Source organism: Microcaecilia unicolor, chromosome 6 (genome assembly GCF_901765095.1).
Source record: "Microcaecilia unicolor chromosome 6, aMicUni1.1, whole genome shotgun sequence".
NCBI classification, from domain to species: domain Eukaryota; kingdom Metazoa; phylum Chordata; class Amphibia; order Gymnophiona; family Siphonopidae; genus Microcaecilia; species Microcaecilia unicolor.
The window spans coordinates 293,452,153-293,476,522 of NC_044036.1; the positions used below are offsets into that span (position 1 = coordinate 293,452,153).

At 41.6% G+C, this 24,370-nt stretch overlaps 1 protein-coding gene across 6 annotated transcripts in view; it reads left to right on the plus strand.

Moving 5' to 3' along the window:
• Positions 1–23,786, plus strand: part of LOC115473161 (kynurenine--oxoglutarate transaminase 1-like) — a 108,772-nt gene extending 84,986 nt beyond the window's left edge. For all 6 annotated transcript variants that reach the window (XM_030207890.1, XM_030207891.1, XM_030207888.1 and 3 more), the window contains 4 exons: positions 19,656–19,842; positions 21,404–21,480; positions 22,120–22,206; positions 23,498–23,786. In XM_030207890.1, the coding sequence (XP_030063750.1) occupies positions 19,656–19,842; positions 21,404–21,480; positions 22,120–22,206; positions 23,498–23,569 (423 nt within the window). In that variant the 3' untranslated portion in view covers positions 23,570–23,786. The remainder of the gene's footprint in view (positions 1–19,655; positions 19,843–21,403; positions 21,481–22,119; positions 22,207–23,497) is intronic.
• Positions 23,787–24,370: the final 584 nt, after the last annotated feature.

Here is a 24,370-nt window from a genome sequence, read left to right on the forward strand (position 1 = left end):
CTTGTTCACTCTTCTACTTAAAATTCCTACAGCATTCGCTATATCAACTCTGTAAGTGGTAGTTAGATACAAAAGTTTTCCTATTGCAGATCTGTATAGAATGTTATCTGGTAATGGTTCCCTTTCAGTTTCATCCCTCTGAAAATCTGTGGTCATAGGTGAACCTACTGAGTGTGCTTCCTGCATACCCATACTTTCAATAAGATCATTAATCTTTTGTTTCTGACTTATTAAATAAGAACCATCTTTCTGTTTTTTCAATATTCATACCTAAATAGTATGACACATTTCCAAGTTCAGTTATTTCAACATTCTGATTTAAACACTTTACAATGTCTTTATACTCTTTTTCACTTTCACTTGCTATAAGCAAATCATCTACAAATGCTAAAATGTACACACAATGACCTTCCTTTTGTCTAGTATACAAGCATTTATCTACTTCTCCTTGCTTAAAATCTAAATCAGTTAACATTTCATGCATTTTCTCATTCCAGCATTTTGCACTTTGCTTTAAACCATATAAACCTTTGTTCAGTTTACACACTAAATGACTGTTATTTGTATCTATGAAACCTTCTGGTTGTTTCATATACAAGTCTTCAGATATATCTCCATGAAGAAATGCTGTTTTAACATCTATGTGTTTCACTTGCATTTTCTTTGATTCAGCTATGCTTAGGAGAGTTCTGATTGTTGTGTGTTTCACTACTGGTGCAAATACTTCATCATAATCTTCACCATATTTTTGAAGATAACCTTTTGCTACCAGTCTGGCTTTATATCTTTCTACTTGTCCTTGTGCATTTCTTTTCAACTTAAATACCCACTTGCATCCTATGGCCTTTTTGCCATGGGGTAATTCAGTTAAGTTCCATGTTTTGTTTTTATGCAACGCGTCGATTTCATCTTGTGCAGCTTTTTTCCATTCTTCTGCTTCTTTTTCAGACATTTGATCAATTTCATCCCAAGTTAAAGGTTCTTGTGCATCATCAGAAGTTGTTAAATAAGATAGTCTTTGGGGTGGATTACCTCGATTTTCTCTGGATGAGCGTCTGACATTTTGTTGGTCTGACCTCTCCGTGTCATCTGAGATCGAGATTCTATCTCCAATCATTTCCCCTTCATCAGTGGTACTGTCTTCAGTATAAACACTTTCTGTATCTATTTCATTTTCCTGTTCCTCATTAGAATCAGAAAAATGATTATCAGACAATTCTGGTATGTTAGTGTTTATAATCACCGGGATATTGATTATTGGTTTCTTTTCATATTCTGGATGATAAGGTTCATTTGGAATTTTCCAGTCTTTATCAATTTTTTTATTTTCATCAAAATATGTGATGTGTTTTACACCAACAAATCCAGTGTTTAGATTCAGAATTCTATAACCTTTGTGACCTGAATCATAGCCCACTAGCATTCCTTTTTCTGTTGTGGAATCCAGCTTATGTCTCTTCTGTTTCGGCACATGAGCATATGCTGTACTTCCAAATATTCTTATATGTGACAGATTTGGCTTTTTACTATGCCACATTTCATGTGGGGTGCGATCAGTCCCTTTTGTAGGTAGTCTGTTCTGTAGGTATACTGCTGTGAGAATTGCTTCTCCCCATAATCTCTTTGGAAGATTACTATCAGATAGCATACATCTTGTCATTTCTACAAGCGATCTGAACTTTCTTTCAGCTACAGAATTTTGTTCTGGTGTATATGCAACTGTCTTTATGTGCTGAATACCTTCTTGTTCTAGAAATGTTTGTATGGTATGTGAAGTAAACTCACCACCGTTGTCAGTCTGTAGAATCTTTGGTTTTTTATCAAATTTATTGCTTACCAAGGCTACAAACTTCTTTAACATATCAGCAACTTGATTCTTTTCTTTTAATAGATAGGCCATACAGTATCTAGAGAAATCATCCACAAATATTAATGCATATTTGTTATTCCCTAGTGATGGAATATTAAATGGTCCACATAAGTCACTATGTATCAAGTCCAGTATTTTACTACTTCTTTTTCCTTTATATGATGGAAATGAGGGGCTTACCCCCTTTTGAGTAATACAATCTATGCATTTTTCCATCTTACCATTACTGGCACTTATTTTTATGCCTGTTGCAAGTTGCTTACTTTGCAGCTCCAAGATCACCTTTGGATCTCTGTGTCCCATTCGACGATGCCAGGTCTCAAGATCACATTCTGTATTCTTCTTTGTTTTTATAAGATGTGATGATTCACCTGTAGTGTTTAACTTATAGACATTGTTATTCATATAACCTTCAGCATAAATTTCATTACCATCAGAAATTGTACATTTACTATTTTCAAAATTAATTGAAAAACCTTTCTTGTCTAATGCTGATACACTGAGCATATTACAAACTGCTCGTGGAACATATAAGACATCTTTTACAAGAGGTTTTTTTTTACTCCATCTGATACTATGCATTTTAAATGTCCATTTCCTTTTCCTTTGATCATTGTTGAGCCAGCATTTGTTGTGTGAAGACTACCATCTTCTGGTCTCATATCTGTGAAAAATTCTTTATTATTGGTTATATGTTTTGTGCTGCCAGAATCTAATATCCAACTATTTTTATCTGAAGTGTTCTTCATTATATTAAAAGATTTTTCTGTCATTATACAGCTCTTATTCTTACTGTTGTCATGGTCATACTTTTTTCTTTGACCATGCTTATTCTCCATTGGCTTAAATGAGCTAGAAGGGGTGTGGTTTTTCTTGTTACAGTATTTTGATACATGTCCCTCTTTACCACATGAATAGCAAATCAGCTTGTTTCTGGGCAGGCTTTTTTCATTATAGCTCCTCCTCCTACTATGCATTGCTGGGAAAAATGTTTAATTCTGGTTAATCTCTCTTGGTGAACAGATCTCCTCTGTTATAATACATTCTTGTCTAAGCTTAGAGACAGCCTGTTCAAAAGATTGTCCTTCAATTGCTTCATTCACTGTCCTGAATACTTCAAAACTTTGACAGAGATGTAAACATAAAAGCTCTCTTTAAAGCATCGCAGATAGGTATACCCGATAATTCTAGCTTCTTAAATAATGACATTAAATGTGTTATATGATCATTACATTTTTTCTTGTCATTCAACTTCAATTGAATTATTTCTGATAACCATATAGGCTGTTGTTTTGTATATGAAGTACCATACATGATTTTCAATTTTTGCAATATTTCTTTTGAGGTGTCTGTTCCATCAATCAATATTGCCTGTTTCTCTGTCAGAGCTTCATATAGCATACTTCTGACATAACAGTCTGCAGTATTCCATTCTTCAAAATTGTCAGCATTTCTTACTTGATCCAAACATATATTTAGCTTCTTTGCTTCAATAATACATTTAAATCTCATCTCCCACTGAATATAGTTATATTCATTCAGTTGGGGCACTTTGAGAGAACATAGTAATGGTGCAGCTGCCATCTTGTCTTTTGTGTGGAGAGAGAAAAAAAAATTTCTTAATGTTTTCCTTTTTTTATTTTATTTTAGTGGTCTGGGCCCATAACCCAATATGATGGGGAGAAATGATAAAATAGACTTTTACTTCAGCAGATTTAGCCCATACGCAGCAGAGCTTTAGAAGTGTAAACTCCCATTTTTTTTTCTCTCTCTCTCTCTCTTTCACACAGACTCTTGAATAAAAGATTCAATTACTCTCTCTTCTTTAACTTCCAAACAAAAAATGATGTTTACTTACAGCTTCTTCAGATAACTATTTACATCATACTTGCAGTAGACATGGTAAAACTACTGAATACAAAAATTCTGTCAGTTGGTTATCATACAGCTTGAAGAGAGATTGTTAACACCATCTTATGCTAACACAGACTGACTCACTCTCAGAGCAACTAGAGTGACTCGGACACACCCACAAGACATTACACTATATCCAATGACATCATAGCTCATAGAATTGTTGACAGTTAATGCATGCAGCACTTGTCTTTCACATATTCCTACACCCCCCTACCTGTAATACTTGTGCTGGTAAATGGGAGGTCTCCAAAATCCTCTGTACCCACATGTAGGTGCCCCCTTCACCCCTAAGAGCTATGGTAGTGTTGTACATTTGTGGGTAGTGGGTTTTGGGGGAGGGGGGTTGGGTGCTCAGCACCCATGATAAGGGAGCTATGCATGTGGGAGCTGTTTCTGAAGTCCACCGCACTGACCTCTGGGTGCCCAGTTGGTGTCCTGGCATATCAGGGGGGCCAGTGTACTACGAATCATGGCCCCTCCCATGACCAAATGGCTCGGATTAGGACGTTTTTGAGCTGGGTGTTTTTAGTTTCCATTATCGCTAAAAAACAAACAAACGCCCAGCTGAAAAACGTCCATTTTTTCAAAAATATGGTCTGTCCCGCCTCTTCACGTACCCGTTTTCGGACATAGACACCCATGGAGATAGGCGTTCGCGTTCAATTATGCCCCTCAATGACACCTAGTTTTTTTTCTTGAGTGCTGACTCCTAAGGTGGACTCTAGCATCAGGTAACTATGATTTGAGTTATTCTTCTTAATGTGCATTGCCTTGCATTTGTCTACATTAAATTTCATCTGCCAGCTCGAAGTGGGATTCTCAATACACTTTGAGGGTTACTGAGCTAACCAATGCAGCCTAGCTTTGTTGAGGTTTTTTTATTTGTTTGTTGTTGATATTCAGTGTGATTATTGGTGATGTCCAGGAGGTTATCAGAACACAGACTTCTTGATTCTAGCTTATCCGCTGTAGATAAATGATGTGTATGGGTATACTACACACGCCCAACAGATACCTTCATTATAAAAGACTACGTTCTCCCTATTCTAGCAGTCTGAAGCTCCTTGGGGTGAACTTGGACAAGCATTTGAATCTGGACGGTCATGTACAAGTTGTCACTAAAGGAATGTTCAATGCAATGTGGAGGCTTCGGCAGATTAGATATTGCCTAACTAGAGAACTGTTTTGCACCCTTGTTCATTGGTTAGTGCTATCTCACCTAAATTACTGCAGCGGGATCTACGCAGGTTGCCATGAATATCTTTTGAAAAAATTCCAGACTGCACAAAACACTGCGGCTAGACTAATCCTGGGAAAATCACGTTTTGAGCATGCTCAACCTCTGCATTTCCTTCTCCACTGGTTGCCAGTGAGGGAACATATCTCTTTCAAAATTTGCTCTCTAACTCATAAAATCATTTACGGGCAAGCTCCGGAGTACATGCTTCACCTTATTGACCTCCCACCCAGAAACGCAATAGCCACCTCGCGTTCGTATCTCAACCTGCACTTCCCAAATTGTAAAGGCGTCAAATACAAGTCAATCTTCACTTCGTCTTTCCACTACTCCAGTGCCAAGAATTGGAATGTTTTGCTGAAATACTTAAAACTGGAAAAAGTTTGCTTTTTCCTTCACCGCTGTCTTGGAAAGCCTGTAAAAGATCTTCATCTTCTCCTTTTTCAATCTTTTTACTCTCAAAACAAGAAAAGTTTGCTGTGCATAGGTTAAAAAATGATAAAAATCTGATAATAAAACTAGCAGATAGTTCCCATTTGAGTGTATATTATCTCCTTGGGTGAAGTTAGTACTTAACTGGTTAAATTAACGTATTATTATTATTATTATTTATTGCATTTATATCCCACATTCCCCCACCTATTTGCAGGCTCAATGTGGCTTACATAGATTTGTAAACATTGTCATTTCAGGATATCAGATACATTTAGTAATGTGTAACGATCAAGGAAGGGAAGAGAGAAGAAGGAAGAGAGTGATTTAGGGTGGTTATAGAAGGTGGGCGTTCATAATTGAGTGGGTTGGTGAGGTGACTTAGTGAGGCGATAGGTTCTCAATTGTAGGCCTTGTTGAAGAAGAATGTTTTCAGGGATTTTCGAAAGATAGTTGTTTCGTTGATTGCTTTCAAGTCTGTAGGTATTGCATTCCATAACTGCGTACTCATGTAGGAGAAGGTAGTGGCATGCATCATTTTGTATTTGAGACCTTTGCAGCTGGGGTAGTGCAGGTTGAGAAATTTGCGGGATGATCTTGTGGCATTTCTGGGAGGTAGGTCCATGAGGTTTAGCATGTAGATTGGGGCGTCTGCATGAAATGATTTTGTGTACAATCGTGCAGATCTTGAATGCAATGCGTTCCTTAAGTGGGAGCCAGTGAAGTTTCTCTCTTAGGGGTTTTGCGTTTTCATATTTAGTTTTTCCAAATATGAGTCTGGCGGCCGTATTCTGGGCAGTTTGGAGTTTTTTGATTGTCTGTTCTCTGCATCCCGCGTACAGTGCATTGCAGTAGTCCAGATGGCTTATTACCATTGACTGTACCAGGGTACAGAAGATGTATCTCGGGAAGAAAGGTTTTACTCTTTTAAGTTTCCACATGGTGTAGAACATCTTTTTCGTCGTGTTTTTCACGTGGGTATCAAGAGTGAGGTTTCAATCAATGGTGATTCCAAGAATTTTCAAGTTTTGTGAGACCAGAAGGGAACAGTATGGTGTGATTATGGTGGTGAAGTTCTTTGTGTTATGTTGTGAGGTGAGTACAAGACATTGTGTTTTTTCTGCGTTAAGTTTTAGTTGGAATGCATCTGCCCAAGTATGCATTGTTTGTAGGCTTTGGTTGATTTCGTTGGTGATTTCATTTAGATCATGTTTGAATGGGATATAGATTGTGACGTCATCTGCATAGATGTAGGGGTTGAGGTTTTGAATGGCTAGTAGTTTGGCTAGAGGTATCATCATTAGGTTGAATAATGTTGGTGAGAGAGGGGATCCCTGGGGGACTCCATGGGGTATTAAGTTAGGACAGCGAAAAAGGCTGTCCTAATTTTATCTGTCGAGCTAACTGGGCACTGGTCTGAATGTTGGCTGGTGCCCGGTTAACTTGCAGGTGACTACACTTACCTGAATACTCAATTCCGGAGCCCAGACATGGCCTGACATTGAATATCCCAAGCTTAATTCAACCTGTGGCTCCTGGTGTCTTAAAAACCACTGATCACTGCAGATTGAATAATCATAAGTACATAAGTAATGCCACACTGGGAAAAGACCAAAGGTCCATCGAGCCCAGCATCCTGTCCACGACAGCGGCCAATCCAGGCCAAGGGCACCTGGCGAGCTTCGCAAACGTACAAACATTCTATACATGTTATTCCTGGAATTGTGGATTTTTCCCAAGTCCATTTAGTAGTGGTTTATGGACTTGTCCTTTAGGAAACCGTCTAACCCCTTTTTAAACTCTGCTAAGCTAACCGCCTTCACCACGTTCTCCGGCATCGAATTCCGGAGTTTACGCGTTGGGTGAAGAAACATTTTCTCCGATTTGTTTTAAATTTACTACACTGTAGTTTCATCGCATGCCCCCTAGTCCTAGTATTTTTGGAAAGCGTGAACAGACATCCACCTGTTCCACTCCACTCAATATTTTATATACCTCTATCATGTCTCCCCTCAGCCGTCTCTTCTCCAAGCTGAAAAGCCCTAGCCTCCTTAGTCTTTCTCCATAGGGAAGTTGTCCCATCCCCGCTATCATTTTAGTCGCCCTTCGCTGCACCTTTTCCAATTCTACTATATCTTTCTTGAGATGCGGCGACCAGAATTGAACACAGTACTCAAGGTGTGGTCGCACTATGGAGCGGTACAACGGCATTATAACATTCTCACACCTGTTTTCCATACCTTCCCTAATGATACCCAACATTCTGTTCGCTTTTCTAGCCGCAGCAGCAGCACACTGAGCAGAAGGTTTCAGTGTATTATCGACGACGACACCCAGATCCCTTTCTTGATCCGTAACTCCTAACGTGGAAACTTGCATGACGTAGCTATAATTCGGGTTCTTTTTTCCTACATGCATCACCTTGCACTTGCTCACATTAAACGTCATCTGCCATTTAGGTGCCCAGACTCCCAGTCTCGTAAGGTCCTTCTGTAATTTTTCACAATCCTGTCGCGAGTTAACGACTTTGAATAACTTTGTGTCATCAGCAAATTTAATGACCTCGCTAGTTACTCCCATATCTAAATCATTTATAAATATGTTAAAAAGCAGCGGTCCTAGCACAGACCCCTGAGGAACCCCACTAACTACCCTTCTCCATTGTGAATACTGCCCATTTAACCCCACTCTCTGTTTCCTATCCTTCAACCAGTTTTTAATCCACAATAGGACATTTCCTCCTATCCCATGACCCTCCAATTTCCTCTGTAGCCTTTCATGAGATACCTTGTCAAACGCCTTTTGAAAATCCAGATACACAGTATCAACTGGCTCCCCTTTGTCCACATGTTTGTTTACTCCTTCAAAGAATTGAAGTAAATTGGTCAGGCAAGATTTCCCCACACAAAAGCCGTGCTGACTTGGTCTTAGTAATCCATGTCCTCGGATGTACTCTGTAATTTTGTTTTTGATAATAGTCTCTACCATTTTCCCTGGCACCGACGTCAGACTCACCGGTCTATAATTTCCCTTACGATTCCCTTATAATTCTCCATAGAAAATTGTTTAATTTTATAGGGAACAGAAGGCACTCAAGAGTGTCAAGTGAGATAATAAAACAGAAGATGGGTTTGCAGCACCTAAGTTAAAGAAGCGTTTTTATGCATCTCAACTTCGAGCAGTGTTGAATTAGTAGGATCATAGGGATCATAGTGGATGGAAATGTAGCAGGAAAATTAGGTCCCATTTCCATTATTTCATCTCCCTTGGATGAAGGAAACTCAAAACAGATCAGAATTGTGCTGGCTTTCCCTACCCTATAGCTGTGGTTTCTGCACATTTCTGGTGCATTTCTTAACCTTGTCTTCCCCTTGTCCCAAACAGCTGTGTAGAATAGTGGCTTAACACAGTCCTAGAGAGAGTTTTTACAGCAAACACATTCCACAGGTAAAGTTTAAACCCACCCACCCCAAGACTGACACTTCCTAATAGCTTTTCTGAATAATTACTTATCACAAATTAACTTCACCCTAATTACAACTGTCTCAGATTGCTGAGGAGTAAAATTAATCTTGCACACGGTTAAACCCCATTATAGCATACCTGTTCATACCCATTCCAACAAATCAGGATGACTTTTATTCTCTGTAATAATTGTGGTGCTTTAGTTTCAAGGCCAATCATCTGGAGCCTTAAGGCTTGTCCTATCTTTCATCAGCTCAATAGTTTAAAACAGGAGCTCAGTAAAGTAAAGCAGGAATTAGATGCACTTAAAGCAACATCTAAGACGGCACAACATCATAATGCACAGAATCAAGCCAAATTCACACCACTACCTCAAAGGATAAAACCACCTAAGAATAGATGGTTCACCGTAGGCTCAGGCAGACTTCATTATGTGACACAGAGGCATCCACCCTCACAAGTGTTGCTCCTACAGAATTCTTTTGCTCCATTACAGCACTGTGATGTTCCTCAAAATAGAACTGATGCGGAAGAGATATGAAGGTACCCAAAGACAAAAAACAACCCCAAATCACAAATGTTGAAACACATACCAGAAAATGTACATGGAAAGGGATGACCACAAATGCTCGCAGTCTAAGCAATAAAGTTCATGACCTTCAAGCCCTGATGTTGGAGGCAGACTTAGACATTGTTGCAATCACGGACACGTAGCTAAATGGTTCCCATGAATGGGATGCAAACATACCAGGCTATAATCTATTTAGGAAGGATAGAGAGGGTCGAAAAGGTGGAGGAGTAGCTATGTGAGAAATGACATCGAGGCAACTGAAATGTCAGGGACTTGGGGAAAGTAAGAAGCGATATGGATCACCTTAAAAAGTGATGATAAAATCTCTGTACACGTCGGTGTTGTCTACAGACCTCCGACACAATTGGAGGATCTAGATAAAGATCTGGTCGCAGATATCCATAAGTTGGGAAAGAAGAGAGAGGTGCTGTTGCTGGGAGATTTCAATCTACTACTACTACTACTACTACTACTACTATTTAGCATTTCTATAGCGCTACAAAGCATACGCAGCGCTGCACAAACATAGAAGAAAGACAGTCCCTGCTCAAAGAGCTTACAATCTAATAGACAAAAAATAAATAAAGTAAGCAAATCAAATCAATTAATGTGAACAGGAAGGAAGAGAGGAGGGTAGGTGGAGGCGAGTGGTTACGAGTCAAAAGCAGTGTTAAAGAGGTGGGCTTTCAGTCTAGATTTAAAGGTGGCCAAGGATGGGGCAAGACGTAGGGGCTCAGGAAGTTTATTCCAGGCGTAGGGTGCAGCGAGACAAAAGGCGCGAATTCTGGAGTTGGCAGTAGTGGAGAAGGGAACAGATAAGAAGGATTTATCCATGGAGCGGAGTGCACGGGAAGGGATGTAGGGATGGACGAGTGTGGAGAGATACTGGGGAGCAGCAGAGTGAGTACGTTTATAGGTTAGTAGAAGAAGTTTGAACAGGATGCGAAAACGGATAGGGAGCCAGTGAAGGATCTTGAGGAGAGGGGGGTAGTATGAGTAAAGCGACCCTGGCAGAAGATGAGACGGGTAGCAGAGTTTTGAACCGACTGGAGAGGGGAGAGGTGACTAAGTGGGAGGCCAGCAAGAAGCAGATTGCAGTAGTCTAAACGAGAGGTGACAAGGGTGTGGATGAGGGTTTTGGTAGAGTGCTCGGAAAGAAAGGGGCAGATTTTACGGATGTTGTAAAGAAAGAAACAACAGGTCTTGGCAATCTGCTGGATATGAGCAGAGAAGGAGAGAGAAGAGTCAAAGATGACCCCAAGGTTTCGAGCTGAGGAGTCAGGGAGAATGAGAGAGCCATCAACAGAAATAGAAAACGGGGGGAGCGGGGAGGTGGGTTTGGGGGGGAAAATGAGAAGCTCGGTTTTGGTCATATTTAATTTCAGGTGGCGTTGAGACATCCAGACAGCAATGTCAGACAAGCACGCTGAAACTTTGGTTTGGATGCAAGGTGAGATATCAGGGGTAGAAAGGTAGATTTGGGAGTCATCAGCATAGAGATGGTAGGAAAAGCCATGGGATGAGATTAATGAACCAAGGGAAGAAGTGTAGATAGAAAAGAGGAGGGGACCAAGAACAGAACCCTGAGGTACGCCGACAGGCAGAGGGATAGAAGTAGAAGAGGATCCACCAGAGTGAACACTAAAGGTGCGGAGGGAGAGGTAGGAAGAGAACCAGGAAAGGACAGAGCCCTGGAATCCAAGTGAGGACAGGGTATCGAGAAGTATGCTGTGATCGACAGTGTCAAAAGCAGCGGAAAGATCAAGAAGAATGAGGATGGAATATTGACCTCTGGATTTAGCCAGTAATAGGTCATTGGAGACTTTAGTAAGCGCAGTTTCGGTTGAGTGGAGAGGGCGAAAACCAGATTGTAGTGGGTCAAGAATAGCATGTGAGGAAAGAAAATCAAGGCAGCAGCGGTGAACAGCACACTCAAGTAATTTGGAGAGAAAAGGAAGGAGGGAGATGGGTCGGTAATTAGAGGGACAAGTAGGGTCGAGTGAAGGCTTCTTAAGGAGAGGTGTGACCACAGCATGTTTAAAGGCAGCAGGGACAGTCGCAGTGGAAAGTGAGAGGTTGAGAATGTGACAGATAAAAGGAATAAGAACAGGAGAGATGGCATTAAGAAGGTGGGTGGGAGTGGGATCAGAGGAACAGGTGGTACATTTTGAGGAAGAAAGGAGAAGTGTAGTTTCCTCAATAGTAACTTCAGGAAAGGAGGAAAGGGAATGAGGGGAAGGAGAGAGAGGGGAACGGACTAGTGGAGGGAGAGGTGGTGAGGTAGAGAAAGCAAGGTTTATCTTTTGAACCTTGTTGTGAAAGAATTCAGCAAGGGTCTGAGGAGATAATGAAGGGGGAGTTGGGGGAGGGGGCACCTTGAGGAGAGAGTTCAATGTGGTGAAGAGAAGTCGAGGATTAGAGCCAAGAGAGTTGGTCAGTTGGATATAATAATCCTGTTTGGCACGTAAAAGAGCAGATTGGAAGGAGGTCAGCATGAACTTAAAGTGTAAGAAATCAGCAAGGGCCCGAGATTTCCGCCAGAGGCGTTCGGCGGAGCGGGTACAGGAACGTAGGTAGCGGATATTAGAAGTCAGCCAAGGTTGGGGTTTTGTACGCCTTACAGGGCGGGTCATCAAAGGTGCAAGAGTGTCTAAGGAAGAGGATAGAGTATTGTTGTAAGAAGAAACAGCCTCATTGACAGACGTGGATGGTGCCACAGTAGAGAGGAGGTTTGAAACATGGGAGGATAGAGATGAAGGGTCAATATCGTGAAGATTCCTAAATAAATTAGATAAGATAGGACGGGACTGGGAGGGAGGAGATTTAAGTGTGAAAGTTATAAGATGGTGATCAGAGGAGGGAAGATCAGAGGCAAGGAAACTAGAAGGTGAACAGTTGGAGGAGAAGATGAGATCAAGACAGTGACCATTTTGATGAGTGGGGGAGGTGGAGCATAGTTGGAGATTAAAGGAGGACGTTAAAGCGAGTAACTTGGAAATATAAGAGTTGTAGATGTAGATTGGAAAGTTCCATCTGCGGAATCGGAAAGAAGTAGAGAGATCGTGGATGCTTTTCAAAGTGCTCTGCTCAGACAAATGGTGACAGAACCCACGAGGGAGGGAGCGACGCAGGATCTGGTGCTCACAAATCGGGGTAGTGTGTCAAATGTCCGAGTGGGTGCCCACTTGGGCGGCAGTGACCATCAAACGGTTTGGTTTGATATGACAGCTGAAGTGGAGGGCGGCCACTCAAAAATCAAAGTCCTGGATTTCAAGCTTGCTGACTTTAGTAAAATGGGGGAATACCTGAGGAAGGAGCTGATGGGATGGGAGGATGAACGAGAAGTGGAAGGACAGTGGTCCAAGCTGAAAGAAGCTATAAATAGGGCCACAAACCTTTATGTAAAGAGAGTAAATAAAAGCAAGAGAAAAAGGAAACCGATATGGTTCTCCAAACAAGTGGCTGAGAAAATAAAGGCTAAAGAGTTGGCGTTCCTGAAATACAGAAAGACTCAAGAAGAGGAACACAGGGAGGAATACCGGAGGAAACTGAAAGAAGCCAAGAGAGAGATACGTCTGGCAAAAGCGCAAGCGAAAGAACAAATGGCTAGAAATGTAAGGAGGGGGTGACAAAACTTTCTTCAGGTATATTAGTGAAAGGAGGAAGACTAAAAAGGGAATTGTGAGACTGAAAGATGCTGAGAACCACTATATAGATAATGATGAAGAAAAAGCAAATTTGCTAAATAGATACTTTTGTTCTGTTTTCACAGAAGAAAATCCTGGAGCAGGACCGCAATGGACTGGCAAAAGTACATGTGAGAATGGAGTGGATATAGCACCGTTCACGGAAGAGAGTGTGTTTGAACAACTTAAAAATCTAAAGGTGGACAAAGCAGTGGGACCAGATGGGATCCACCCCAGGATATTGAGGGAGCTCAGAGAGGTTCTGGCGGATCCTCTTAAAGATTTGTTTAATAAATCCTTGCAGACGGGAGACGTTCCATGGGATTGGAGAACGGCGGAGGTGGTCCCTCTTCACAAAAGTGGTGATAGGGAAGAAGCTGGAAACTACAGGCCGGTAAGCCTCACTTCAATTATTGGAAAAGTAATGGAAACGATGCTGAAGGAAAGGATAGTGAATTTCTTGGAAGCAAATAAGTTGCAAGATCCACGACAACATGGTTTTACCAAAGGGAAATCGTGCCAAACAAATCTCATTGAACTCTTTGACTGGGTGACCGGAGAATTAAATCAAGGACGTGCTATGGACGTAATCTACTTAGATTTCAGTAAAGCTTTTGACACGGTTCCCCACAGGAGGCTCTTGAATAAACTAGACGGGCTGAAGATAGGACCCGAAGTGGTGAACTGGATTAGGAACTGGTTGACGGGCAGACGCCAGAGGGTGGTGGTAAAAGGAGTTCGCTCGGAGGAGAGAAAGGTGCATAGTGGAGCGCCTCAGGGATCGGTGCTGGGGCCGATTCTATTCAATATATTTGTGAGTGATATTGCCGAAGGGTTAGAAGGTAAAGTTTGCCTTTTTGCGGATGACACCAAGATTTGCAACAGAGTGGACACTCCGGAGGGAGTGGAAAGCATGAAAAAAGATCTGCGGAAGCTAGAAGAATGGTCTAACGTTTGGCAATTAAAATTCAATGCGAAGAAATGCAAAGTGGTGCACTTAGGGAGTAAAAATCCACGGGAGACGTATGTGTTATGCGGTGAGAGTCTGATAGGTACGGACGGGGAGAGGGATCTTGGGGTGATAGTATCTGAGGACCTGAAGGCGACGAAACAGTGTGACAAGGCGGTGGCCGTAGCTAGAAGATTGCTAGGCTGTATAGAGGATGTTAAAAAAAAATGGAAGCGGTGCAAAGAAAAGCTACGAGAATGGTATGGGATTTATGTTACAAGACGTATGAGGAGAGACTTGTTGACCTGAACATGTATACCCTGGAGGAAAGGAGAAACAGGGGTGATATGATACAGACGTTCAAATATTTGAAAGGTTTGAATCCACAAACAAACCTTTTCCGGAGATGGGAAGGCAGTAGAACGAGAGGACATGAAATGAGATTGAAGGGGGGCAGACTCAACAAAAACGTCAGGAAGTATTTTTTCACGGAGAGAGTGGTGGATGCTTGGAATGCCCTCCCGCGGGAGGTGGTGGAGAGGAAAACGGTAACGGAATTCAAACATGCGTGGGATAAACATAAAGGAATCCTGCTCAGAAGGAAGGGATCCCCAGAAGCTTAGCCGGTGGTGGGAGGCAGGGCTGGTGATTGGGAGGTGGGGATAGTGCTGGGCAGACTTTTACGGTCTGTGTCAGAGCCGGTGATGGGAGGCGGGGCTGGTGGTTGGGAGGTGGGGATAGTGCTGGGCAGACTTATACGGTCTGTGCCATGAAAAAGACAGGTACAAATCAAGGTAAAGTATACACAAAAAATGGCACATGTGAGTTTATCTTGTTGGGCAGACTGGGTGGACCGTGCAGGTCTTTTTCTGCCGTCATCTACTATGTTATTATGTTATAAGTGGGAGTGGAAATGTGAAACGAATAAGTAACCCCTCTTCAGTTACACTGAATATTTGGACTAGGGCTGTTCATTTCATGCGTTTTAACGTGATTAACACATTAAAATTTTTAACTTGTGCTAATAATTTTAATGCTATAAATCGCATCTTGCTGCTCTGTCCTACCACTGCCCCCTCCCCCCCTGGTGCTCTTGCAGCTTGTTCTCTCCTACCTTCTGCCCTACACTGACAGACTTTTCTCTCCTGCCACCCTGCTCTCTGGCATCTCATCCACATGGTGACATTAAGCACATGCTTCTCCACTTCTCTCTGTAACTGGAGCCCTCCCTTTCTAACGTCCCGCTTACTCTGTTGAAACTTCCTTTTTCCTGCTGCAGCAGTCGGATCGGATGCTAGAGAGAGAGGGCTCCGGTTACAGAGAGGAGCATGTCGTTAATGCTGCCATGTGTACAAGGCAAGTTTGGAGGGCCACGTGCGGCAGGGGTGGGGGTGGGATGAGATGCCAGAGAGCATGGTGGCAGCAGAGAAAAGGCTGGCGGTGAGCAGGTGTACGGCAAACAGGAAAGAACATGCAGGAGCACTGGGGAGGGAGGAGGACATCGGTAGGAGAGAAAAATATATGCAGGAGTGGGGAAGAGTCTGAGAGTGTCACGGGGTGGTAGGAAAGAAAAGTCTGCCAGTGTGTGTATATGTGGGGAGGGGGGAGTTAGGAGAGAATGTGGGGCAGCTGGCAAGAAAAAGCTGCAGGAGCTCCCAGGGGGAAGAGAAATTATATTGTGCCAGTGGAGAGGAGAAGAAGGGAAGGAATGAGATGAGATGGTGCCCACAAAGATGAAGGGAAGAGAGATGGTGCCCATAGAGAGGAAGGGAAAGAGAAAAGAGAGGAGATGGTGTGCCCATGGGGTGGGAGGAGAGACCGGAAGAGATGGTGCTCATGGAGGGGAGGGGAGGAGAGACTGAAGGAGAGAGGAGATAGTGCCCATGGATGAAGAGAAGTGATAGAAACAAGACATATAAGGAGGAAGAAAAATGGATGTGAAAGATGTTATAGGGAAAGAAGCAAAGAAGAGAGGAAGAGAGAAGAGAAACAGTGAGGCGAGAGGAGGCTCTGAAAATAGAGTTCAGAGCACATACAGAGGAATAGAACCAGAGACAGGGAATAAGATAATTAGAAAATCACCGGACAACAAAGGTAAAATAAATGATTTTATTTTCAGTTTAATAACTGAAGTACAATATGTCAGTTTTGAGAATTTACATCTGCAGTCTATATTTTGCACTATACAGGTGAAAATGTGAGGGGGACACTTTCACGCTTATTTTCGAAAGAGAAGGGCGCCCATCTTTCGACACAAATCGGGACATGGGCGTTCTCGCAAGGTCATCCAAATCGTCATATATTTTTACACCCTCGACTGCTTTCCTTCGCGGGCACAACCAAAGTTCACGGGGGGGTGTCGGCAGGGTAGCGAAGGTGGGACTGGCGCATGATTAGGAGATGGTCATCTTCAGCCGATAATAGAAAAAAGAAGGGCGTCCCTGATGAGCACTTGGCCGACTTTACTTGGTCCAGTTTTTTTCACGACCAAGCCTAAAAAAAGTGCCCGAACTGACCAGATGACCACCGGAGGGAATGGGGGATGACCTCCCCTTACTCCCCCAGTGGTCACTAACCCCCTCACACCATAAAAAAACAAGTTTAAAAATACTTTTTTGCCAGCCTCAAATGCCATACTCTGGTCCATCACAGCAGTATACAGGTCCTTGGAGCAGTTGTAGTGGGTGCAGTGTACTTCAGGCAAGGCAGGCGGACCTGGGGGGGGGGGGGGGGAGTTTGGGGGGACTCAGCACCCAAGGTAAGGGAGCTATGCACCTGGGAGCAATTTGTGAAGTCCACTGCAGTGCTCCCTAGGGTGCCCGGTTGGTGTCCTGGCATGTGAGGGGGACCAGTGCACTACAAATGCTGGCTCCTCCCATGACCCAAGGGCTTGGATTTGGACGTTTTTGAGATAAACGTCTTTGGTTTCCATTATTGCTGAAAACTGAGGATGATCATCTCTAAGGTCGACCTAAATATCAAGATTTGGGCGTCCCCGACTGTATTATCAAAACGAAAGATGGACGTCCATCTTGTTTCTATTTATTTTATTTTATTACATTTGTATCCCACATTTTCCCACCTTTTTGCAGGCTCAATGTGGCTTATATAGTACCGTAAACAGCGTTAGCCGATTCCGGTATGAACAAGGTGATACTGAGGTACATGTATGGTAAAGACCATTGGGGGGAACTTAGAGAGGGAGAGGAAGGATTAAGATAGGTCCAATTACGGTCTTTGGCAAGGGATACCAGCGACATAACGTAACCAGTCGGGATTTCAGGATATCCAAAATGGAGTATGCATGAAAGAGATCTGCATATAATAGAGGCAGTGTATGCAAATCAAGATCATGCATATTTCGATAATACGCGTTGCCCCGCCCCTTCGCGGCACCATCCTTATAGTTGGGCGCCCTTAGAGATGGTCGTCCCCGTTCGAAAATGCCCCTCAATATGTGATTAATTATTTGATTAAACATGTTGATCGGTGAACAGCCCTAATTTGGGCCTTACTCAAAAAGTGTTTGCCAGGAGGACAAAGCTACTCATGCTATACTTCCCTTCAGAGACAGAAGGAAGTAAGTCCATTTTTGTGAAAAAAAAAATAAGTTAAGCGCCTATCTGTAATCTAGGAAGTATGTCCCATCAGAATGTAGATTGACTTCTGCATGGCCCCGATATGTCAGAAAGAAAAGGCAAGTAAGTTCATTGCAGGGAAATCGAGCAAAACGTGTTTTTTTCATTTTTCCACAAATCAGCCAGAATAGACATACTTGCTTTTGCAGTGACAGGGCAGTATATCCCTATTAGATAGATTTAATAAGGCAGTTAACCTGGTGACACATAATAAAGTATTCTAGTATTGGGAGGAATCCGACTTGTGCTGTTTTGGGTGATATTTTTGGTGTTTGTTTTTTTGTTTGTTTTTTTTACAAGGAAGATTGCTGGGATTTCTGGAGATGCAAAGTAAAAATCAACCGGCACCTAGGGACATCTACTGTATCGCCAGGTTGAGTATTATTTAACTTGCCCGTGGGTACAGGCAGAGAAATCACCTTTTGATGCCCTGATGGGAGCTCAGAATAGGAAAGCAAACATTTTAAGACTGTATGCCATACCGAACGCCAGAAAGGAGAGGAAACTCCTATATGTCAACAATTGGGAATGGAATCTGGTGGAGAGAACTGGGGACAAAGGAATGGGCAGAAATTTTTGAGAGAACATCTAAACCTGCAGTAGCCAGCCATATGGTGGAAAATGCCTATAATGATTTGATGAGATGGTACTCTACCATAGTGAGATTGAAAATGGTGTTTTAAATAGCTGCTGAAAAGTTCCCTGGTACCTACACTCTCTCAACGTATTTGGTCCAGTCATTCAAGCTGCTTTAGAGATTTGAGGATCCTACCATGTTTCATTTTGGGATAGATAGAACAAATCTTATATCTGAGACAGATAGAGGCAGTTCCTTGAGCAGGAGGACTTTAGTCAAATGCAGGGTCCCCATAAGAATAGATGTGAAGTTGCTGAATATTAGGTTGCAGAGATAGAGGGCCCAAGAAATACATTGATCGTACTACTTAAAGACCCAGTTTATTTTTTACTCTGGCCTTTAAAATTTTAATCTGGCTTAAACCAGTATCCTGAATGTACTTGCGATGAATGTTTCTGCTTGTTTGTCTGTCCTACTTTTTAATGGAGTTCTGTTTCTTTTACTTTTTTATTATTTTATATTACTATATTTATTGTGAATCATTTTGACCTGTTCACCAGAAAAAGCGGGTATAAAATGTTTGTCCACATAAGCATAACACAGCCTCAAGACTGGTATTGTTGACAAGTTGGAAACAATCTCAAGTTCTTGCATTGTGGGAAGTGTTAGAAAATGTTTGCTATGTTTGTGATATGTATAGATTGTGCATAAAGCTGTTAAACATATATAAACAATTTAAGGATATCTTTTAGAATGGTTTAATTACTGAATTAATTAACTTGAAAATGGAGTGGTAGTGGGGAGGAGACACTAGGAAAAGGGGGATAAATGGATAAAGATTGATGGTTGAAACATAAGAACACAACAATGTAAGGTTGTAGAGTTGATTTTAATATTGTTTGTCATACTTTGTTTAGTGCTATATTTCCAATAAAAATTATAATTAAAATAAATTAACTCATGTGCTATAGAAAACAGCTCGATTTAAACTAGGCCCTGTTTTTCTCCTCTCTTCTTCATGTTGCCTTCACCTCCCTGTACCTTGTTTCTTTCCCCCTCCTTTCGGCTCTCACTTTCCTATTGACCTTCCTTTTTTTCTTTTGCTAATTGCCCCTCTCTCTGTTATACTTGCACGGCTTTTTTCTCTTCTTGTTTACCATCATCCCTTACTTTCCTCCTCCTTCCGACATGGTGGTCCTCTTGTTGCCTTTGATCTCTCCCTTCCCACTGGTTCTCTATCATGCTTCATCCCCACTTACCACCCTTTTCTTTCTCTCTCTCCCCTTCCTTCATTGGCTATGCTGTCTTGCCAGGAAGCAGTGTCATACATGTTCAAGAGGGAGTTGTCACTTTTTGGAACACCAGACAGTTATTTTGTGCAGTTGCCCCAAGAGCTGAAGCAGAAGAGGAATCGCTTGGCTCAGTGTCTGACTGAGGTGGGCATGGAGCCCATCATCCCTGAGGGATCCTACTACATGATGGCTGACATATCACGTTTCAGTGAGTTCCCAATACCTCCATCCCAAAAAAATATCTTTATGATTCCCTTGCTGAAGGATAACTGGACTTAAACAGGATAAAGCAGGTACTGGGGATTCTTCCAAGGGCCCTGAATCTGCAAAGTATTTGTGACAATGTACAGAACAAGAGATATTACATTTAGAATATTTAGGGTTTGAAATTTCAGTAGCTTTTCAGTAATGTCACAAACCATACTCAGGAAAAACCTTGTAAGGTTGGTAACCACAGAAAAGCCAACTCAAAAAGCACTGGCTCATCCAGCTAGGACATCTTTGCACACATTCCCTCAAAAAGCATTAATTAAGAATATCAGATATGGGATGGGACTTGGGAAGGTAGGTGGGAATTATGAGACCTTGCAATGTACTAAAGACACACAATATATAATCTGTTATCAGTATTCTCATTGTTTAACTGATGCTGTTGTAAAAATAGAAAAATACATTAAAAAAATATCCAGGTAAAGTGACAGTAAGAACAGACCAATGCCATTCCATATTAATAATGTCACAAGTTTACCAGTTTTAATAGACCATGTATTTATTTTTTGACTGTTCAGTATTGACTTTAATCTTTTTTGTTTATTGTTTTGGGGTTTTTAAATTAATCTTAAGAACCATATTCCTCTCCATCAATGTTCAGCCACCAACCCAACATAACTCTGTTTTGTAACTCTATTGCTTTTGGGGTTAGAAGATTCATCATGCATCATTCTGTGGTGGATAAAATGAAGCATGGTGAATCCTCTAACCTCTTGACATTTTTTTTATATATATTATTTTATTATAGAAAGAAGGAAACGCATATAACACAGTACAAAAAAATAGCAAAATTGGTTACTAATAGTTCGGCTTTCCATTTTGTTACATATTATTATTCCCCTGTACCCGCTTCCACTGTCATGACCAAAACAACCTCCTGCCTACCACAAACACCCCACCCACAACTCCGAAATCTGCAACACAGCATTGGGATCAACCACACTCCTTCATCAGGATGACCCCAACCAGAAGCTGCATCCCCTTGCCAACTGAGAATTGGAAACTCTTCCACCCTCTCCCTTCACCCCTTCCCCCCTACTCAACCACCCCAAACATGCACTGTCTGCTGCTGTAGGACAGGACCTCACAAATTTAGCAAATAACTACGAGCTCTATGGGGTAGTTCCTCCCACACAGGATGCCGCGTCTGTTGAAAAGTTCTCCAAATCTTCGCTGAACCCCTCCTTGCATCCAGTCTCTCCCATTACAGTAGTTGATACATTTAATTTCTCCATAAACCGCCTTCAGTGAATTCCTTCAAAAAGGTGGTAAATAAATCCTAATAAATAAATAAAGATGGCGAATGTGGTGTCTCCAACTGTGCAAAATACATATCAGGGACCCCTTGACATTTAATTTAGGATTTGCTCATATGAAAGATGAAAATGGTTTATTGTGGTGGGTTGAGAAAGGGGCAGTGTACACTCTGATTGATAATGGGAGAAGTTTGATCTATCACAGTTCTTAGTGTTCACGTGTTACCCTGTTGTGTGTTACAGAAGCAAGTGTTCCACCTTCAAAGGATGCTGACGAGCCATTTGACCATCATTTTGTAAAATGGATGATGAAACATAAGGTAACTTATTCAGGCTTTTTATTTATTTATTTATTTTTATTTTAGTTTGCAGTAAAGCACAATAACAAAAGAATGCGGTCAGGATCGCAATGAAGGCAGTTAATAGCAAAAAGAGAAACGCCAATCAACAAAACCTCCCCTCCCCCCACCCCCCACTACCCATGCCCCTCCCAGGAACGGAGCAACCAATTAAGAACAAGATCCCAAAGATAGTGTGGATCTTCATGTTTCTTAAACATGCCACTCATTCAGTCTTTCACCCCTCATGTTAAGTAACCTCTTTTCATTAATATGGGTAAAGTTTCTATATCATTGAGACCTTCATTTCTAGAAGCTCTCTCCTTTTAAAAATGAAGTGTATGAAAGAACGAACGCATGCAGTATATGGAGTTAGGCAAGAGACTACAAGGGGGCAATGGGCCAGGAGTGTAGAATAATGCAGCAGTGTGTTGGGAGCAAAGTAAAGGGACAGTGTGTCAGGAAAACAGAATAATGGAGGCTATAAAGGCAGTATGTGAGAGTGGGGTAAGGAGATCATCATGTCAGGCTTGCAGAATAATAGAACATTGTGGGAGGAGTAGAGTAATGAGAAGCTGTAAGAAGATTGACTAATGAAACACATTATTATTTATTCTACAGCGTTTAGCTGCTATTCCAGTGTCGGCTTTCTATAGCACTCCTCACAAAAAGATGTTTGAACATTTCATTCGCTTTTGTTTTGTAAAGGTGAGGTGTAACTTTCTTATGAGAAATGTTAAAAGTAGCGGGGGTGGGGGTGGAATTAGAGGTTTGTAGAAAAAAAAAAAGAGAAGAAGAAGATTTGAGAACTTAAGATAGTGTTTGTGAGGGTCTCTGAGGTGAATATAGGGGATCTGAGAATTGTACCCTGCAGTAGCAGAAAGAAGTATGTCCATTCTAGCTGATTTGTGGGAAAGTTAAAAAAACATGTTTTGCTTGGTTTCTCTGAAATGAACTGATTGCCTTTTGCCTCTGATATATTAGTGATCCTGAAGGGGCTATGCCAGTGGTTCCCAAATCTGGTCCTGGAGGCACCCGTAACAGTCAGGTTTTCAGGATACCCACAATGAATATTCATGACATAGATTTGCATGCAGTAGAGGCAGTGCAGCAAATCTCTCTCATTAATATTAATTGCTTCCCTTCCTAATTCGTAACTCTATTTCACTCTAGTTACAAAATCAATACCTCTCACAAAAGTAAATACAGCCACTGTTATCTTATTTAACTTTATTAAAACAAAAATTATCATTGAAAATTTTTTCAAAACTTTAACCTAATCAGCTTCCCCTTGCTGCTTACATCAAATAACTTCACACTCATTCTTCTGAAGAACTAAAGAAATACCCATAGCAGTTGCATTCTACTTAAACAATATTTTTCTTTCAGCTTCATTACTTTTTTATTTTCCATATATTAGCAATTGTAGCACTACTGTAATATATGTCGATGATTACTATCTTATCCAAATGTCATCATTATTATGACATATCTATCATGTAGTGCACTCCCAAAAAAACCAGCTCAGTCAATACTTACAGCATGTATGTCCATCATTATATCCCGGTCCTTAGAACCTTTAGTGATCATGTGAAAAACTTATGTCTGCTAACTTGACTCATTTGCTGTACTCTTGAAGTATCACTCTTCTCAATTTCCATGCTTAGTAGTTCACCCATTGAAGCTAGCGTCAAACCCAACGCAGTCACTGTGTTTCACAAAAGTGCATCATCAGGGGTTTAACGTAATAAGAACGTTCTTTCAGCTACATAAGCAGAGCAAACCGCCAACAGGAGCAATGGAGCATCTGGCGTTTTGTGAGCAGAGCCTCCAGGACCAGGTTTGGGAACCCCTGGGCTATGCAGAAGTTAAATATACATTATAATGAGACATACGTCCTAGATTACAGATGGGCACTTAACTTATGTTTGAGCATAAGTGGACTTCCTTACTTTTAACATTGCAGGGCAATATTGACTCTCTCCTTTTATGGTTTTAGGAGAATAAAACGCTAGAGGCGGCAGAAGAAATACTGCAGCGCTGGAGCTGCCAACAGCCTACTTCACCTTAAAGCATTATGTGTGCCTCTAATTATTGAAAATAAAATAAAAGCCCTAAGTATTGACACACCTCACCAGACACTCACTACAAATGTTTAGTCTTAGTGTGTCATGGTAATCATCCTTCCCACTTGGATTGAATCTTCACCAAATCGGATTAACCTGGATTCTCAATGGCTAGTGTAGTATTTTTCTTTTGCCTTTGGAATAAAGATTTGATGCAGAATCCTTGGGCTTTGGCACCTTTTGTCTGGTTATTTGCTTTGACTCAGACCTTGACAAATCCTATCAGTTATGTTGCATTGGTACTTGCCAATTTGAACCTGGCACCTGAGACTTTATTCTCTATTTCTGTGCTTTCCTGACAGCTGCTCTGCCAATGAGCTTTGAATGATTTTGAGCTGTATACTGTGGAAAGATCTTGTTGAAATCTTGCAAAACTGGAAGCAGTAAACACAAAAAAACTGTTTCTGTACAGCTCAGCTTCAAGTCACTGGGATTATAACAGCAGTGCAGTGCATAGGTGAGGTCTGGAAACTGTGTTTTTGTAGGGAGGAAGCCAGGCATCATTAATGCAACTAAACAACAAAGTAAGGGGAATGGTGCCTAACTCTAGACAGGTGGGCCATCAGCTGATTCAGGCTGGATAGCTAGTTGGGAGCAACTAGAGAATAATGGGATTGAGACTACTAGGGGCTGCTAAGTAAGAAGGAGGAGGGAAGGAATGAGAGACAGACAGACTAGTTGAGGGCAGGAGGGTATGAGAGAGAGACTAAGAACTGGTGAGGCCTGGGCCATGCTGATAGATGAAG